This window comes from Heterodontus francisci, chromosome 20, assembly GCF_036365525.1.
Source record: "Heterodontus francisci isolate sHetFra1 chromosome 20, sHetFra1.hap1, whole genome shotgun sequence".
Lineage (NCBI taxonomy): Eukaryota > Metazoa > Chordata > Chondrichthyes > Heterodontiformes > Heterodontidae > Heterodontus > Heterodontus francisci.
The window spans coordinates 90133138-90153730 of NC_090390.1; the positions used below are offsets into that span (position 1 = coordinate 90133138).

General features: G+C 45.6%; 1 protein-coding gene across 2 annotated transcripts in view; it reads left to right on the forward strand.

The window, feature by feature from the left end:
• slka (STE20-like kinase a) overlaps positions 1–20593 on the forward strand; it is a 227974-nt gene that overhangs the window by 101841 nt on the left and 105540 nt on the right. For both annotated transcript variants that reach the window (XM_068053221.1, XM_068053222.1), the window contains exon 3: positions 12350–12398. In XM_068053221.1, the coding sequence (XP_067909322.1) occupies positions 12350–12398 (49 nt within the window). The remainder of the gene's footprint in view (positions 1–12349; positions 12399–20593) is intronic.

Consider the following 20593-nt stretch of genomic DNA (forward strand, 5'->3'; position numbering starts at 1 on the left):
AATTGCATGCAATATTCTAAGTGTGGCCTAACTAAGGTTCTGTACAGCTGTAACATGACTTGCCAATTTTTATACTCTATGCCCCGACCGATGAAGGCAAGCATGCCGTATGCCTTCTTGACTACCTTATCCACCTGCGTTGCCACTTTCAGTGACCTGTGGACCTGTACGCCCAGATCTCTCTGCCTGTCAATACTCCTAAGGGTTCTGCCATTTACTGTATACCTCCCACCTGCATTAGACCTTCCAAAATGCATTACCTCACATTTGTCCGGATTAAACTCCATCTGCCATTTCTCCGCCCAAGTCTCCAACCGATCTATATCCTGCTGTATCCTCTGACAATCCTCATCACTACCCGCAACTCCACCAACCTTTGTGTCGTCCACAAACTTACTAATCAGACCAGCTACATTTTCCTCCAAATCATTTATATATACTACAAACAGCAAAGGTCCCAGCACTGATCCCTGCGGAACACCACTAGTCACATCCCTCCATTCAGAAAAACACCCATCCACTGATACCCTCTGTCTTCTGTGACTGAGCCAGTTCTGTATCCATCTTGCCAGCTCACCTCTGATCCCGTGTGACTTCACCTTTTGCACCAGTCTGCCATGCGGGACCTTGTCAAAGGCTTTACTAAAGTCCATATAGACAACATCCACTGCCCTTCCTTCATCAATCATCTTTGTCACTTCCTCAAAAAACTCAATCAAATTAGTAAGACACGACGTCCCCTTCACAAAACCATGCTGTCTCTCGCTAATAAGTTTATTTGTTTCCAAATGGGAGTAAATCCTGTCCCGAAGAATCCTGTCTAATAGTTTCCCTAGCACTGACGTAATGCTCACCGGCCTATAATTTCCTGGATTATCCTTACCACCCTTCTTCAACAAAGGAACAACATTGGCTATTCTCCAGTCCTCTGGGACCTCACCTGTAGCCAATGAAGATGCAAAGATTTCTGTCAAGGCCCCAGCAATTTCTTCCCTTGCCTCCCTCAGTATTCTAGGGTAGATCCCATCAGGCCCTGGGGACTTATCTACCTTAATGCTTTGCAAGACACCCAACACCACCTCCTTTTTGATAATGAGATGACTGAGACTATCTGCACTCCCTTCCCTAGGCTGATCATCCACCAAGTCCATCTCCTTGGTGAATACTGATGCAAAGTACTCATTTAGCACCTCACCCATTTCCTCTGGCTCCACGCCAAACTTGTCTTTCTTCCTCACAGGAAGATGCTGGTCCTGGATTCTAATCAGCTGACGTTTGAAAGACTCCCACATGTCAGATGTTGATTTACCCTCAAACAGCCGCCCCCAATCTAAATTCTTCATTTCCTGCCTAATATTGTTATAATTAGCCTTCCCCCAATTTAGCACCTTCACCCGAGGACTACTCTTATCCTTATCCACAAGTACCTTAAAACTTATGGAATTATGGTCACTGCTCCCGAAATGCTCCCCCACTGAAACTTAGACCACCTGGCCGGGCTCATTCCCCAATACCAGGTCCAGAATGGCCCCATCCCTAGTTGGACTATCTACATACTGTTTCAAGAAGCCCTCCTGGATGCTCCTCACAAATTCTGCCCCATCCAAGCCCCTAGCACTACCTGAGTCCCAGTCAATATTGGGGAAGTTAAAATCACCCACCACTCCAACCCTGTTACCTTTACATCTTTCCAAAATCTGTCTACATATCTGCTCCTCTACCTCCCACTGGCTGTTGGGAGGCCTGTAGTAAACCCCCAACGTCGTGACTGAAGTTAGGATATAGATCAGCCAAGATTTAATTGAATGGTGAAACAGGGCTGAGGGGCTTAATTGCCTCTTCCTATTCATACTGGTGGTGGAAAGAACAAAAATGAGCGATGCGGGAGTTGTTATGTGTCTGTTTCTGGACCTTTCACGGCTCTTGTCTCATAATCAGTACTTTCACATGTTCAAGAAAACAGAATTCTGTTGCTTCTGACTGTGTTTCATAATCTTCTGCAGCACTACTGGATCTGATATAAGATCATAGAATGGTTATAGCACAGAAGGAGGCCATTTGGCCCATTGTGTCTGTGCCAGCTCTCTATAAGAGCAACTCAGCTAGTCCCACTCCTCTGCCTTTTCCCCATAGCCCTACAAATTTATTCTCTTCAGATAATTATCCAATTCCCTTAATTGAATCTGCTTCCACCACACTCTGAGGGAGTGCAGTCCAGATCCTAACCACTCACTGCATAAAAAAGTTTTTTCTCACGTCACCGTTGGTTCTTCTGCCATTCACCTTAAATCGGTGTCCTTTGGTTCTCGACCCTTCTGCCAATGGGAACAGTTTTTCCCTCTCTACTGTCTAACCCCTCATGATTTTGAATACCTCTATCAAATCTCCTCTTATTCTTTTATTGTCTAAGGAGAACAATCCCAGTTTATGAGACGTAATTCCTGGAAAACTTGTCCTTTCAGAATGTAATGCATGAATACTACAAACGATTAAGTGCCATTGAATCAGCTGAAGAGGAATTCACACTGAGAGCTGGTTCACAATTTCTACTGGTTTAATATCCAGAGAATGAGAACAACCAGGCCAGGCAGCTGTACAGTGATCCCATGGGAGGCCGAGTCTGCCTCACTGTGTTCAATCCACAGAATTCCTTGGAATTGTGTGACATCAGTGACTATATTTGGAGCGGTGAGGCCCCATTGATAACCCACCTGCAGCTATCAGACAGTCACAGATCAGAGAGCTTCCTAGAAGTGATGCTGATGAACTGATGCATGACTGCAAAAGTCTCAGGGCTTGAACATTTCTAGGAATACAACACTAAGGGGATTGTGACCAGTTCTGACTGTATATTTTGGCTGTGTCCTTATTTATTTCTTGAGTTTTTGAACCTGAGTTACAGAGGATCAGCCTATAAAGGTTCTATTGTTCCATGTGCTGCCCTTTATTTATTATTTATTTATTGATATAGCACTGAAACAGGCCCTTCGGCCCACCGAGTCTGTGCCGACCCATTTATACTAACCCTGCAGTAATCCCATATTCCCAACCACCTACCTACACTAGGGGCAATTTATAATGGCCAATTTACCTATCAACCTGGATGTCTTTGGCTGTGGGAGGAAACCAGAGCACCCGGCGAAAACCCACGCGGTCACAGGGAGAACTTGCAAACTCCGCACAGGCAGTACCCAGAATTGAACCCGGGTCCCTAGAGCTGTGAGGCTGCGGTGCTAACCACTGCGCCGACTTCCACTGTGCCTTGGAGCTTCCAAGTACAATTTATGAAATCCCAGTAGATTAATGACTTTTCCCTTCTTAATGTGGACTTTTTTTTTATTCATTCGGGGGATGTGGGTGTTGCTGGCTATGTCAGCATTTATTACCCATCCTTAATTGCCCTTGATAAGGTGGTGGTGAGCTGCCTCACTGAACTGCTGCAGTCCTTGGGGTGTAGGTACACCAACAGTGCTGTTAGGAAGGGAGTTCCAGGATTTTGAACCAGCAATGCTGAAGGAATGGCGATATAGTTCCAAGTCAGGATGTTGTGTGGCTTGGAGAGGAACTTGCAGGTGGTGGTTTTCCCATGCATCTGCTGCCCTTGTCTTTCTAGGTGGTAGAAATCATGGGTTTGGAAGGTGCTGTCTAAGGAGCCTTGATGAATTGCTGCATTGCATCTTGTAGATGGTACACACTGGTGCCACTGTGTGTCAGTAGTGGAGGGAGTGAATGTTGAAGGTGGTAGATGGGGTGCTAGTCAAGCAAGTGCTCTGTCATGGATGGTGTCCAGCTTCTTGAGTGTTGTTGGAGCTGCACCCACCCAGGCAAGTGGAGAGTATTCCATCACACTCCTGACTTGTGCCTTGTAGATGGTGGACAGGCACTGGGGAGTAAGGAAGTGAGTTACACCTCAGAATTCCCAGCCTCTGACCTGCTCTTGTAGCCACAGTATTTATGTGGCTAGTCCAGTTCAGTTTCTGGTCAATGGTATTCCCTAGGATGTTGATAGTGGGGGATCCAGCGATGGTAATGCCATTGAACATCAAGGGGATATATTTAGATTCTCTCTTGTTTGAGATGGTCATTGCCTGGCATTTGTGTGGCGCGGATTTAACTTGCTACTTACCAGTCTAGGCCTGGATATTGTCCAGGTCTTGCTGCATATGGACATGGGCTGCTTCAGTATCTGAGGAGTTGCAAATGGTGCTGAACATTGTGCAATCATCAGTGAACACCACAATTCTGATCTTATAGAGTTATAGAGAAGATACAGCACTGAAACAGGCCCTTCGGCCCACCGAGTCTGTGCCGACCACAACCACCCATTTATACTAATCCTACATTAACCCCATATTCCCTGCCACATCCCCACCTTCCCTCAGTTCTCCCACCACCTATCTACACTAGAGGCAATTTACAATGGCCAATTTACCTAGCAACCTGCAAGTCTTTGGCTGTGGGAGGAAACTGGAGCACCCAGTGGAAACCCACGCAGTCACAGGGAGAACTTGCAAACTCCGCACAGGCAGTACCCAGAAGCGAACCTGGGTCACTGGAGCTGTGAGGCTGCGGTGTTAACCACTGTGCCACTGTGCCGCAAGAGGGAAGGTTATTGATGAAGCAGCTGAAGATGGTTGGGCCTAGGACACTACCCTGAAGAACTCCTGCAGTGATGTCCTGGGACTGAAATGATTGACCTCCAACAACTACAACCATCTTCCTTTGTGCTGGGTATAACTCCAACCAACAGAGATTTTCCCGCTTCCCATTGACTCCAGTTTTGTTAGGGATCCTTGATGCTATACTGAGTCAAATGCTGCCTTGATGTCAAAGGCAGTCACTCTCACCTCACATCTGGAGTTCAGCCTTTTGTCCATGTTTGGACCAAGGCTGTAATGAGGTCAGAAGCTGAGTGGCCCTGGCGGAACCCAAACTGAGCTCAAGTGAGCAGTTTATTGCTGAGCAAGTGCTGCTTGATAGCTCTGTCGAAGACCCCTTCCATCACTTTGCTGATGATCGGAGTAGACTGATAGGGTGGTAATTGGCTGAGTTGGATTTGTCCTGCTTTTTCTTCACAGGACATACTTGGGCAATTTTCCACATTGCTGGGTAGATGCCTGTGTTGTAGCTGTACTGGAACAGCTTGGCTAGGTGTGCGGCTAGTTCTGGAGCGCAAGTCTTCAGTACACCTTAAATCTGTGCCCCTTGGTAATTGACCTCTCCGCTAGGGGAGACAGGTCCTTCCTGTCTATTCTATGTAGGCCCCTCATAATTTTCTAGGCTGCGTTTACTGACAGTGTGCTACAGGTGGCGCTGCACTAGCACATGCACAAATGCAGCCTTATCCACTTATGCGTCACTGTCTGCGACGTGCAGGCAGATTAAAGATGGTACTGCTCAATATGAGGAAAAACTTTTTCACCCAGAGGGTGGTGGGTGTCTGGAATTCACTGCCAGGAATGATGGTGGAGGCAGAAACCCTCAACTCATTTAAAAGGTACGTGGACATGCACCTGAAGTGCTGTAACCTGCAAGGCCATGGACCAGGTGCTGGAAGGTGGGATTAGATTGGGCGGCTAGTTTTCTTTCAGCCGGCACGGACATGATGGGCTGAATGGCCTCCTTCTGTGCCGTAATTTTTCTATGGTTCTATTGCCGGAATGTTGTCAGGGCTCATAGCCTTTGCAATATCCAGTGCCTTCAGCCACTTCTTGATATCACATGGAGTGAATCAGATTGACTGAAGACTGGCATCTGTGATGCTGGGGACCTCAGGAGGAGGCCGAGATGGATCTTCCACTCATCACTTCTGGCTTCAGCCTTGTTTTTTGCACTGATGTGCTGGGCTCCCCTATTATTGAGGATGGCGATATTTGTACAGCTGCCTCCTCCTGCCAGTTGTTTAATTGCCCACCACCATTCATAACTGGATGTGGCACGACTGCAGAGCTTAGATCTGATTTGTTAGTTGTGGGATCGCTTAGCCCTGTCTATTGCATGCTGCTTCTGCTGTTTGGCTTGTAAGTAGTCCTGTGTTGCAGCTTCACCAGGTTAACACCTATTTTTAGGTATGTCTGGTGCTGCTCCTATCATGCCCTCCTGCACTTTCTATTGAACCAGGGTTGATCTCCTGGCTTGATGGTAATGGTAGAGTGGGGGATATGCCTGGCCATGAGGTTACAGATTGTGGCTGAATACAGTCTTGCTGCTGCTGATGGCCCACAGCGCCTCATGGATGCCCAGGTTTGAGTTGTTAGATCTGTTCAAAATCTATCCCATTAGCACAGTGGTTAGTGCCACACAACACGATGGGTCAGTGTGAAGATGTTACTTCACCTCCACAGGACTATGCGGTAGTCACTCCTACCAGTACTGTCATGGAAGATACATCTGCGATAGGTAGATTGGTAAGTAGGTTTTTCCCTCTTGGTTCCCTCACCACCTGCCGCAGATCCAGTCTAGTAGCATGTCCTTTAGGACTCCGCCAGTAGTGGTGCTACCGAGCCACTCTTCGTGAGGAACTTGAAGTCCCCCATGCAGAGTACATTTTGTGTTCTTGCTACCCTCTGTGCTTCTTCCATGAAGGGAGGAGGGGGGAGTCAGTAGGTGGTAATCAGCAGGAGATTTCCTTGCCCATGTTTGAACCTGATGCCATGAGACTTCATGGGGTCCAGAGTCAATGTTGCAGACTCCCAGGGCAACTACTTCCCGACTGTCTACCACTGTACCGCCCCCTCTGGTGGGTCTATCCTGCCGGTGGGACAGGGCATACCCAGGGATGGTGATGGTGGTGTCAGGGACTTGTCTGTAAGGTATGATTCCACGAGTATGACTATGTCAGGCTGTTGCTTGACTAGTCTGTGCACCAGTTCTCCCACTTATGTCACAAGCCCCCAGATGTTAGTAAGGAGGACAGGGCTGGGTGAGTTGGACAGGGTTGATAGGGCTGGGTTTGCTGTCATCGGTATCAGGTGGACTTTCCAGTTTCATTCTTTCTCTTAGGCTTTGTAGCGATTTGATGCAACTTAGTGGCTTGCTAGATCATTTTAGAGGGCATTTTAAGAGTCAACCACAATGCTGTGGGTCTGGAGTCACATGCAGACTAGACTAGATAGGGACAGCAGATTTCTTTCTCTAAAGGACATTAATGAACCAGATGGGTTTTTTTTTCAACAACATTTGTTCAATGGTTTTATGGTCACCATTATACTTGCTTTTCATTTCAGATTTATTAATTGAATTTAAATTTCACTATCTGCAGTGGTGGGATTCGAACCCATGAACCCAGACTATTAGCCTGGGGCTTTTGGTTACTAGTTTAGTGACATTACCACTACGCCACCTGCCCCTACTATGCCACTGCCTCCCCTAACCAGAAGAATTCTCAGTGTATGATTGTAGAGAGGATCCAGATGAATTCTCAGTGACACACCGCATAGAGTAACCAGAGGAATTCTCAGTGACACACTGTATAGAGTAACCAGATGAATTCTCAGTGACAGATTGTAGAGAGGTACCAGAGGAATTCTCAGGGACACACTGTATAGAGTAACCAGAGGAATTCTCAGTGTATGATTGTAGAGAGGATCCAGATGAATTCTCAGTGACGCACTGAATCGAGTAACCAGAGGAATTCTCAGTGACACACTGTATAGAGTAACCAGAGGAATTCCCAGTGACACACTGTAAGAGTAACCAGAGGAATTCTCAGTGACACATTGTATCGAGTAACCAGAAGAATTCTGAGTGACACACTGTATAGAGTAACCAGAGGAATTCTCAGTGACACACTGTATAGAATAACCAGAGGAATTCCCAGTGACACACTGTATCGAGTAACCAGAGGAATTCTCAGTGACACACTGTAAAAGTAACCAGAGGAATTCTCAGTGACACACTGTATAGAGTAACCAGAGGAATTCTCAGTGACACACTGTACAGAGTAACCAGAGGAATTCTCAGTGACAGACTGTATAGAGTAACCAGAGGAATTCTCAGTGACAGACTGTATAGAGTAACCAGAGGAATTCTCAGTGACAGACTGTATAGAGTAACCAGAGGAATTCCCAGTGCCACACTGTATAGAGTAACCAGAGGAATTCCCAGTGACACACTGTATAGAGTAAGCAGAGGAATTCTCAGTGACACACTGTATAGAGTAACCAGAGGAATTCCCAGTGACACACTGTATCGAGTAACCTGAGGAATTCTCAGTGACACACTGTATAGAGTTACCAGAGGAATTCTCAGTGACTCACTGTATCGAGTAACCAGAGGAATTCTCAGTAACACACTGAATAGAGTAAACAGAGGAATTCTCAGTGACTCACTGTATAGAGTAACCAGAGGAATTCTCAGTGACACCCTGTATAGAGTAACCAGAGGAATTCTCAGTGACACTGTAAGGGTAACCAGAGGAATTCTTAATGACACACTATATAGAGTAACCAGAGGAATTCTCAGTGACACATTGTATAGAGTAACTGTAGGAATTCCCAGTGACACACTATATCGAGTAACCAGAGGAATTCTCAGTGACACACTGTATAGAGTTACCAGAGGAATTCTCAGTGACACATTGTATAGAGTAACCGTAGGAATTCCCAGTGACACACTATATCGAGTAACCAGAGGAATTCGCAGTGACACACTGTATAGAGTTACCAGAGGAATTCTCAGTGACACACTGTATAGAGTAACCAGAGGAATTCCGAGTTGCACACTGTATAGAGTAACCAGAGGAATTCCCAGTGACACACTGTATAGAGTAACCAGAGGAATTCCCAGTGACACACTGTATCGAGTAACCAGAGGAATTCCCAGTGACACACAGTATCGAGTAACCTGAGGAATTCGCAGTGACACACTGTATAGAGTTACCAGAGGAATTCTCAGTGACACACTGTATAGAGTAAACAGAGGAATTTGCAGTGAGACACTGTATAGAGTTACCAGAGGAATTCTCAATGACTCACTGTATAGAGTAACCAGAGAAATTCTCAGTAACACACTGTATAGAGTAAACAGAGGAATTCTCAGTGACTCCCTGTATAGAGAAACCAGAGGAATTCTCAGTGACACTGTAAGAGAAACCAGAGGAATTCTTAATGAAACACTATATAGAGTAACCAGAGGAATTCTCAGTGACACTGTAAGGGTAACCAGAGGAATTCTTAATGACACACTTTCTAGAGTAACCAGAGGAATTCTCAGTGGCACACTGTATAGAGTAACCAGAGGAATTCCCAGTGACACACTAAGAGTAAGCAGAGGAATTCTCAGTGACACACTGTATAGAGTAACCAGAGGAATTCCCAGTGACACACTGTAAGAGTAACCAGAGGAATTCTCAGTGACGCACTGTATCGAGTAACCATAGGAATTCTCTGTGACACACTGTCGAGTGTAACCAGAGGAATTCCCAGTGACACACTGTATCGAGTAACCAGAGGCATTCTCAGTGACTCACTGTATAGAGTAACCAGAGGAATTCTCAGTGACACACTGTATCGAGTAACCAGAGGAATTCTCAGTGACACACTGTATCGTGTAACCAGAGAAATTCTCGGTGACACACTGTATCGAGTATCCAGAGGCATTCTCAGTGACACACTGTATAGAGTAAACAGAGGAATTCGCAGTGACACACTGTATAGAGTTACCAGAGGAATTCTCAATGACTCACTGTATAGAGTAACCAGAGAAATTCTCAGTAACACACTGTATAGAGTAAACAGAGGAATTCTCAGTGACTCCCTGTATAGAGAAACCAGAGGAATTCTCAGTGACACTGTAAGAGAAACCAGAGGAATTCTTAATGAAACACTATATAGAGTAACCAGAGGAATTCTCAGTGACACTGTAAGGGTAACCAGAGGAATTCTTAATGACACACTTTCTAGAGTAACCAGAGGAATTCTCAGTGACACACAGTATCGAGTAACCAGAGGAATTCCCAGTGACACACTGTATAGAGTTACCAGAGGAATTCTCAGTGACTCACTGTATAGAGTAACCAGAGGAATTCTCAGTGACACACTGTATAGAGTAACCAAAGGAATTCCCAGTGACACACTGTATCGAATAACCAGAGGAATTCTCTGTGACACACTGTATGGAGTTACCAGAGGAATTCTCAGTGACTCACTGTATAGAGTAACCAGAGGAATTCTCAGTAACACACTGTATACAGTAAACAGGAATTCTCAGTGACTCACTGTATAGAGTAACCAGAGGAATTCTTAATGACACACTATATAGAGTAACCAGAGGAATTCCCAGTGACACACTGTATCGAGTAACCAGAGGAATTCTCAGTGACACACTGTATCGAGTAACCAGAGGAATTCTCAGTGACACACTGTATCGAGTAACCAGAGGAATTCTCAGTGACACACTGAACAGAGTAACCAGAGGAATTCTCAGTGACACACTGTATGGAGTAACCAGGGAAATGCTCAGTGACAGATTGTATAGAGTAACCAGAGGAGTTCTCAGTAACACACTATATAGAGTAACCAGAGGAATTCTCAGTGACTCCCTGTAGAGAGTAACCAGAGGAATTCTCAGTGACACACTGTATAGAGTCTTCTTCTTTGGCCTCCTTGTCTCGAGAGACAATGGGCAAGCGAATGGAGGCGGTCGGTGGTTTGTGAAGCAGCGCCTGGAGTGGCTATAAAGGCCAATTCTAGACTGACCGACTCTTCCACAGGTGCTGCAGGTAAAATTTGTTTGTCGGGGCTGTGACACTGTTGGCTCTCTCCTTGCGCTTCTGTCTTTTTTCCTGCCAACTGCTATGTCTCTTCGACTCGCCATGCTTTAACCCCGCCTTTATGGTTGCCCGCCAACTCTGGCGATCGCTGGCAACTGACTCCCACGACTTGTGATCAATGTCACAGGACTTCATGTCGCGTTTGCAGACGTCGTTAAAGCGGAGACATGGACGGCCGGTGGGTCTGGTACCAGTGACGAGCTCACTGCACAAAGTGTCCTTGGGGATCCTGCCATCTTCCATGCGGCTCACATGGCCAAGCCATCTCAGGCGCCGTTGGCTTAGTAGGGTGTATATGCTGGGGATGTTGGCCGTCTCGAGGACTTCTGTGTTGGAGATACGGTCCTGCCACCTGATGCCAAGTATTCTCCGGAGGCAGCAAAGATGGAATGAATTGAGACGTCGCTCTTGGCTGACATACGTTGTCCAGGCCTCGCTGCCATAGAGCAAGGTACAGGCTTGATACACTTGGACTTTTGTGTTCTGTGTCAGTGCGCCATTTTCCCACACTCTCTTGGCCAGTTTGGACATAGCAGAGGAAGCCTTTCCCATGCGCTTGTTGATTTCTGCATCGAGAGACAGGTTACTGGTGATAGTTGAGCTTAGGTAGGTGAACTCTTGAACCACTTCCAGAGTGTGGTCGCCAATATTGATGGATGGGGCGTTTCTGATGTCCTGTCCCATGATGTTCGTTTTCTTGAGGCTGATGGTTTGGCCAAATTCATTGCAAGCAGCCGCAAACCTGTCGATGAGTCTCTGCAGACACTCTTCAGTGTGAGATGTTAATGCAGCATCGTCAGCAAAAAGGAGTTCCCTGATGTGGACTTTCCATACTTTGGTCTTCGCTCTTAGACGGGCAAGGTTGAACAACCTGCCACCTGATCTTGTGTGGAGGAAAATTCCTTCTTCAGAGGACTTGAACGCATGTGAGAGCAACAGGGAGAAGAAGATCCCAAACAGTGTAGGTGCGAGAACACAGCCCTGTTTCACGCCACTCAGGATTGGAAAGGGGTTTGATGAGGCACCGCTATGCTGAATTGTGCCTTTCATATTGTCAGGAGGAAGAGTGGCCACATGGTCCCGGCAGCAGCTCCCGCTCACTCGGCGACTCCGCTTTGTTTCCACACAAACCTTCCGCACAACTCTGGTTCAGCTCGGCTTCCGGATCCCGGATCCCAATCCCGATCCCAGTAGTAGTACACCATTGTAAAAGGGACAATGGTGGGAGCTGACGCAATGTTTTTTACTGTATAGAGTAACCAGAGGAATTCTCAGTGACACACTGTGCGTGATAACCAGAGGATTTTTTCCCTCAAGTGGTTTGCTGCTTAAGACTTCTTGTCCTTCGTAACTTTAATTGTCGATACACTTTGGTTTGGTAAGGGTCCTACAGGATACAATTCGAAGGTGGGTAAATGGAGTTGAGGAACAGATGAGCTATGGTCTTACTGAATGGTGGAGCAGGCTTGAGGGGATGATTGGCCTATTCCTATGTCAAAGGTGAATGGCTGTTGGCTGCATCAGCGTTTCAAGGTTTGTACTGCCCTGTCTCTAACCACTGACCTTCTGTTCCCACAGATCCTGATTGAGTTTTGTGCTGGAGGAGCTGTGGATGCAGTTATGCTGGGTAAGTTCTGTCTATCAGTGTTGTGCATTATTCCAGCACTGATTGTATGCAACTTTACATTGCTCTGTGCTGAAAGTGAAAAGAAGTACAAAGAAATAAATGCTTGGGTGTTACAACACAGAATCAGGCCATTTGGCCCAACCAGTCCATGTCGGGATTTACCCCCCACATGATCAAATAGTTGTATTCACATTTGCCTTTTCCATTATCCCTTTATCCCTATTTATTTCATCCACCTAGGAAATATAATCTTCAATGTTCGTGTAGTTTCTGCATCAACTATTACTCTGGGAGTGAATCCCACAGCTTCACAACTCTCTGTATGAAGAAGTTTCTCCTCTCTTCTGGTCTAAATCTCTTATGTTTAATCTTATATCAATGGCCTCTCATTCCAGAGTCTCAACTGCTGGAAATAATCTGCTTCTATCAACCCTGTCCCATCATTTCTGTCATTTTAAACACTTCATTATATCGCCCTGTAATCTGCTTTGTTAGAATAAAAAAGGCTGAATTTTTCATGTCTTTGTATTTGTGTTTCCTCTCCTATTGTCATGCCTCCTTTCATTTCTCCACTGTCATAAGATCATAAGAACTAGGAGCAGGAGTCGGCCGTCCGGCCCCTCGAGCCTGCTCCGCCATTCAATAAGATCATGGCTGATCTTTTCGTGGACTCAGATCCACTTACCCGCGTTCCCACCGTATCCCTTAATTCCTTTATTGTTCAAAAAGATATCTACCTTAGCTTTAAAGACATTTACTGAAGAAGCGTCAACTACTTCACTGGGCAAGGAATTCCATAGATTAACAACCCTCTGGGTGAAGAAGTTCCTTCTTAATTCAGTCCTAAATCTGCTCCCTCTAATCTTGAGGCTATGCCCTCTTGTCCTAGCTTCACCTGCCAGTGGAAACATCCTCTCTACTTGTATCTTATCTATTCCCTTCATGATTTTATATGTTTCTATAAGATCCCCCCTCATTCTTCTGAACTCCAATGAATATAATCCCAATCTACTCAGTCTCTCCTCATAAGCCAACCCCCTCAACTCCGGAATCAACCTAGTGAACCTCCTCTGCATCCTCTCCAGTGCCAGTATATCCTTTCTCAAGTAAGGAGAGCAAAACTGCACACAGTACTCCAGGTGCGGCCTCACCAGTACCTTATACAGCTGCAACATAACCTCTCTGCTTTTAAACCCAATCCCTTTAGCAATGAAGGACAAAATTCCATTTGCCTTCCTAATTACTTGCTGTACCTGCAGACCAACCTTCTGCGATTCATGCACAAGGACACCTAGGTCCCTCTGCGTAGCAGCATGCTGCAACTTTTTACCATTCAAGTAATAATCCTTTTTCCTGTTACTCCTACCGAAATGAATGATTCATATTTATTAACATTGTGTTCCATCTGCCAGACCTTTGCCCACTCACTCAATGTATCTATGTTCCTCTGCAAAGTTTCACAGTCATCTGCACACTTTGCTCTGCCACTCATCTTCGTGTCATCTGCAAACTTTGACACCCTACACGTGGTCCCCAACTCCAAATCATCTATATAAATTGTAAATAATTGCGGTCCCAACACCGATCCCTGAGGCACACCACTAGTGACTGATTGCCAACCAGAATAGCACTCATTTATCCCCACTCTCTGCTTCCTGTTAGTCAACCAATCCTCTATCCATGCTAATACTTTACCCCTGATACCATGCATCCTTATCTTATGCAGCAGCCTCTTGTGTGGCACCTTGTCGAAGGCCTTTTGGAAATCTAGGTACACCACATCCACTGGGTCCCCATTGTCCACCTTGCTCGTAATGTCATCATAGAATTCCAAAAGATTTGTCAAGCATGACCTGCCCTTCATGAACCCATGCTGCGTCTGCCCAACGGGACAATTTCTATCGAGATGCCCTGCTATTTCTTCCTTGATAATAGACTCAAGCATCTTCCCCACTACAGAGGTTAAGCTAATCGGTCTATAATTCCCCATCTTTTGTCTACCTCCCTTTTTAAACAGTGGCGTCACATCTGGCTGTTTTCCAATCAACTGGGACTATCCCAGAGTCCAGCGAATTTTGGAAAATTACCGTCAGTGCACCTGCTATTTCTCCCGCCATCTCTTTTAGTACCCTGGGATGCATTCCATCAGGGCCAGGAGACTTATCAATCCTTAGCTCCATTAGCTTGCCCAACACTACCTCTTCCGTAATAATGATTGTTCCCAGGTCCTCACCTACGTTCGTCTCTTTGTCAATTACTGGCATGTTATTAATGTCCTCCACTGAGAAGACTGATACAAAATACCTGTTCAATGCCTCGGCCATTTCATCATATCCCATAACTAAATTCCCCTTCTCATCCTCTAAAGGACCAACGTTTACTTTAGCCACTCTTTTTTGTTTTATATATTTATAGAAACTTTTGCAATCTGTCTTTATATTCTGTGCTAGTTTTTTCTCATGTTCCATCTTACTTTTCTTTATAGCTCTTTTTGTAGCTTTCTGTTGACCTTTAAAGTTTTCCCAATCTTCTAGTTTCATGCTGCTTTTGGCCACTTTGTATGCCTTCTTTTTCAATTTGATAGCCTCCCTTATTTCCTTAGACACCCATGGCAGATTACCCCTTTTCTTCCAGTCCTTCCTTTTCACTGGAATATACTTTTGCTGAGCACTTTGAAAAATTGCTTTGAAAGTCCTCCACTGCTCGTCAACTGTCCCACCATAAAATCTTTGTTTCCAGTCTACTTTCGCCAAGTCCTCCCTCATTCTATTGTAGTCCCCCTTGTTCAAGCACAGGACCCTGGTATTGGATTTTATCTTCACACTCTCCATCTGTATTCTAAATTCAACCATACTGTGATCACTCCTTCCAAGAGGATCCCTAACCATGAGGTCATTAATTATTCCTGTCTCATTACACAGTACTAGATCTAGGATAGCTTGCTCCCTCGTCGGTTCCATTACATACTGTTCAAGAAAACTATCACGGATACACTCAACGAATTCCTCCTCAAGGCTACCCTGACTGAGCTGGTTCGACCAATCTACATGTAGATTAAAATCCCCCATGATAATTGCCGTACCATTTTTACAGGCATTAGTTATTTCTTTGTTTATTGCCCACCCCAATGTGATATTATTTGGTGGCCTATAGACTACGCCTATCAATGACTTTTTCTTCTTAGAGTTTCTAATTTCCACCCAAATGGATTCAACCTCATTCTCCATAGAACCTATATCATCTCTCAGCACCGCCCTGATGTCGTCCTTGAGTATCAGAGCTACACCACCTCCTTTACCTTCCTGTCTGTCCTTCCGAATAGTCTGGTACCCCTGGATATTTAACTCCCAGTCGTGACCAACCTGCAACCATGTCTCCGTAATGGCTACCAAATCATATTTATTCGCGATGATTTGTGCCGTTAACTCATCAACCTTGTTACGAATGCTACGAGCATTCAGGTAAAGTGCCTTTATGCTAGCTTTCTTACCCTCATGATTCCCAACATCTCTGATAATAACTCCTGAGTTATCCTTCCTTTCTGCTTCTTTCATCGTCTGCCTTGAACTTAAACCCTCCTGCACACGTTAGCCTGCTGCTTACCTTTTTATTTATCATACTCCCTTTCGTTTTCCCTTTCCCTTCCCCCCGCGTCACTAGTTTAAAGTCCTAGAGACCACCCTATTTATCCATTTTGCTAGAACACTGGTTCCAGATCGGTTCAGGTGGAGACCGTCCCATCGGTACAGATCCCCCCGGTTCCAAAACTGATGCCAATGCCCCATGAAATGGGGTAGTCTGCCCTCTCAATTCCCTACCTCAACCCTGCAGTGAACACAAATGTAGGTCCCTGACAGTCAGAAACAGGGGAATTTATTATGGGGACCAAAGAAATGGCTGACCAACTAAATGCATACTTTGTTTCTGTCTTCACAAAGGAGGACACAAATATCATACCAGAAATGTTGGGGAACACATGGCTTAGTGAGAGAGAGGAACTACTAGGATTATGTTCTCTCAAAGTGAGACGACAGAGGAGGATTTGATAAAGGTGTTCAAAAGGAATAGGCAAAGCAAACATGTATAGACTATTTCTGTTAGTAGTTAAGTGGCAACGATCTTGAAATTGGGCACTAGATAAGGGAGGGGGGGATTAGAAGCAACTTTTTTAACAAAATGTTATCCTGATGTGGAATGCTTTATGACAAAATAGTGATCAATGCTAGATGAATTATAGCAGTTGGAATAAACTGCGTTTAGCACAGGTGGAAGGGGCCGAAGTTTCTGTGTTTCTACAATTGGCATTGTCCTACCCAACGTTCTCCCCTGCTCCTGATATTCCCTTCACAAACAGATGGACCCACCCATATTTCCCATACAAAAGGCCGCTCCCCTGCATTCCCCTGACAAATGGGGCAGCCATGCCTGCTACAATAAACTGCAGAAATTCTCAGCAGGTCGAAGGGCCTGTTTCAGTGCTGTATCCCTCTATCTATCTATCTATCTATCTAACTGAAGGAAATCGTTATTAGTAGAGAAATGGTGTTGGGGAAATTGATGGGATTGAAGGCCGATAAATCCCCAGGGCCTGATGGTCTGCATCCCAGAGTACTCAAGGAAGTGCCCTAGAAATAGTGGATGCATTGGTGGTCATCTTCCAAGATTCTATAGACTCTGGAACAGTTCCTACAGATTGGAGGGTAGCTAATGTAACCCGACTATCTAAAAAAGGGAGGTAGAGAGAAAGCAGGGAATTATAGACCAGTCAGCCTGGCGTCGGTAGTGGGGAAAATTCTAGAGTCCATTATCAAAGATTTTTATAGCAGAACACTTAGAGAACAGCGGTAGAATCGGGCAGAGTCAGCATGGATTTATGAAAGGGAAATCATGCTTGACAAATCTACCAGAATTCTTCAAGGATGTAACTAGTAGAGTTGATGAGGGGGAGCCAGTGGATGTGGTTTATTTGGACTTTCAGAAGGCTTTCGACAAAGTCCCACATAAGAGATTAACGTGTAAAATTAAAGCGCATGGGATTGGGGGTAGTGTGTTGCGATGGATAGAAAATTGGTTGGTCGACAGGAAACAGAGAGTAGGGATAAATGGGTCTTTTTCCGAATGGCAGGCAGTGACTAATGGGGTACCGCAGGGATCGGTGCTACGACCCCAGCTATTCACAATGTATATTAATGATTTAGATGAGGAAACTAAATGTAATATCTCCAAATTTGCAGATGACACAAAACTAGGTGGGAGGGTGAGTTGTGAGGAGGATGCAGAGAGGCTTCAGGGTGATTTGGACAAGTTGAGTGAGTGGGCTAATGCATGACAGATGCAGTATAATGTGGATAAATGTGAGGTTATCCATTTTGGTAGCAAAAACAGGAAGGCAGATTATTATCTGAACAGCTATAAACTGAGAGTGGGGAATATGCAGTGAGGCCAGGGTGTTCTGGTACACCAGTCGCTGAAGGTAAGCATGAAGGTGGAACAGGCGGTAAAAAAGGCAAATGGCATGTTGGCCTTCATAGCGAGAGGATTCGAGTACAGGAGCAGGGATGTCTTGCTGCAATTATACAGGGCCTTGGTGAGGCCACACCTGGAATATTGTGTGCAGTTTTGTTCTCCTTATCTGAGGAAGGATGTTCTTGCTATAGAGGGAATGTCGTGAAGGTTTACTAGACTGATTCCTGGGATGGTTGGGCTGACGTATGAGGAGAGCTTGAGTCAGTTGGGATTATATTCGCTGGAGTTCAGAACAGTGAGGGGGGATCTCATAGAAACCTATAAATTCTAACAGGACTTGACAGGGTAGATACAGGAAGGATGTTCCCGATGTTGGGGGAGTCCAGAACCAGGGGTCATAGTCTAAGGATACGGGGGTTAAACCTTTCAGGACTGAGATGAGGAGAAATTTCTTCACCCAGAGAGTGGTGAACCTGTGGAATTCGCTACCACAGAAAGCAGTTGAGGCCAAAACATTGTATGTTTTCAAAAAGGAGTTCGATATAGGTCTTGGGTCTAAAGGGATCAAAGGGTATAGGGCATAAGCGGGAACAGGTTACTGAGTTGGATGATCAGCCAAGATCATAATGAATGGCGGAGCAGGCTCGAAGGGCCAAATGGCCTATTCCTGCTCCTATTTTCTATGTTTCTATGTGACTCCTCAAACTTCCTGCTCTCTTGCTGCTGTCCTATACTATTAGATAAGCCTACAGTTTCCCTCTGTGTCTCTCTTGGCATCCTCCGAAGGACTCAACAATACACTCAGTGCTGGCCTATGATGAGCAGCAACCCCAACCCCATCCCACTCTCTCATTGACCTTAGTGTACCCACTGGCAGTTAATCTTGCTAATATTCTTCCTGTCCAATTTACCGCATAGCTGACCCTATGGATTCTGCCAATGGATGAGCTCTCACCACCCCTCTATGCATCTCCCACCAGAATGTCCGTTCACTTGTGAACAAGTCCCTTGCCGTCCATGAACTTTTTGTGTGTGATTGCATCGACATCATGACCTTAATGGAAAGCTAACTGAGGGGTGATGACACCTTGCCACTTAATGAAGTCTCCCCGCCAAGACTGTTTTGGTGGCGGTGTGGTGATTATTACCAGGTCACATCTTGGCCTGACCCCTACTCCTCTGGCACTTTCTCCTCCTTTGAGCATCTCACCTTGTTCCACCCCTCTCACCTCTTTTACAAAATCATCATTCTCCACTGCATTCCCAAGTATGATTTTATCATGTAGATATCTAAACTGCTTTCCTCCCTCAGCCTCTGCACCAAATGACTCCTCAGCTTCAGTGATTTCAACCTCCATCTCAATTCATCATGTCTCTCTCCTCTGAGTTCACTGCCCTCTTATCCTTCCTAAATCTTTCCCTCCATGTAAACTCCCAACCCATATTCACGGCCACCCTTCTGACCTTGCCATCTCACGTGGCCTCGCTATTTCCATCATATCAATCACAGATAAGACCATTTTAGATCACTTTATACATTTGCTCTCCATCCACATCCCCCTTTCCCCCTCTCAACCCTTCTTCCTCTGTACTCACCCCTGGAAAAAAAGTCTCTCCCAATTCACGTACAACTGAAGTTTCAAAATCCCAACTGTCTAGCCTTTGGTCCTCCTTTCTCCACAATATTTCTGCAGCTTCTGATTTGTTCAGCCACATCCTCATCTCTACTGTCTACGTCCTGGTCCCAATAAAAAGATCAGTCCCTCTCACCCTAACCGTTCCCCCTGCTATGGCCCTCATCTCCCCTCCCTTAAGTCCAAGGGATGCAGACTTGAAAGGATATGGTATACTATTGGTTTAGCCATCCACTACCAGATCTGGCTGGGGCACTTAAAACACAATTGGGTCCTGCTTTCAGCTGCTAAAACTGCAAAGATAACCCCTGATTTCTTTTCTCTACTGCAAACCGTCTTCATAAACCCCTGTCCCCCCCACCCTCACCTCCAACAATAAGTGCAAGGGGCTCAAGGACTTCTTTGTCACTAAGATCGAGACAATCCGATCAGCTGCTTCTCCCACATTTCTCCCTTCCATTAGCCCACCTGGCCAAACTGCCAACAATGCTCCCCCCTGCCGTAGCCCTGAACCCGCATCTTTCTTGAATTTCTCTCTGTCTCCCCTCATACCCTCTCTGAGCTCATCTTGTCCATGAGACCCACTTCCTGTTCCTTCAATCCTATTCCCATTAAACTGCTGGTCACCCACCTTCCCACCGTGGTTCGCATGTTAGCTGATATTGTCAACGGTTCTTTCTCGTCAGGTGTTGTCCCTCTTTCCTTTAAATTTGCCATCATTACCCCTTTCCTCAAAAATCCAACCCTTGATCCCACCGCCCTTGCAAACTACCATCCCATCTCCAACTTTCCTTTCCTCTCGAAAGTTCTTGAATGTGTTGTCATCTCCCAAATCCATTTGCATCTTTCCCGGATCTCCATGTTTGAATCCCTCCAGTCAGGTTTATGCCCTGGCACAGGACCAAAGCTGCTCTTATCAAATTTACAAATGACATCCTATGTGATTGTGTCAAGGGTAGGCTTTCCCTCCTCATCTTCTCAACCTCTTGCAGCCTTTGACACGGTTGACAACACCATCCTCCTCCTAAGCCTCTCCATTGTCGTCCTGCTAGATGGCACTGCTCTCACCTGGTGCCATTCTTATCTATCTAATCA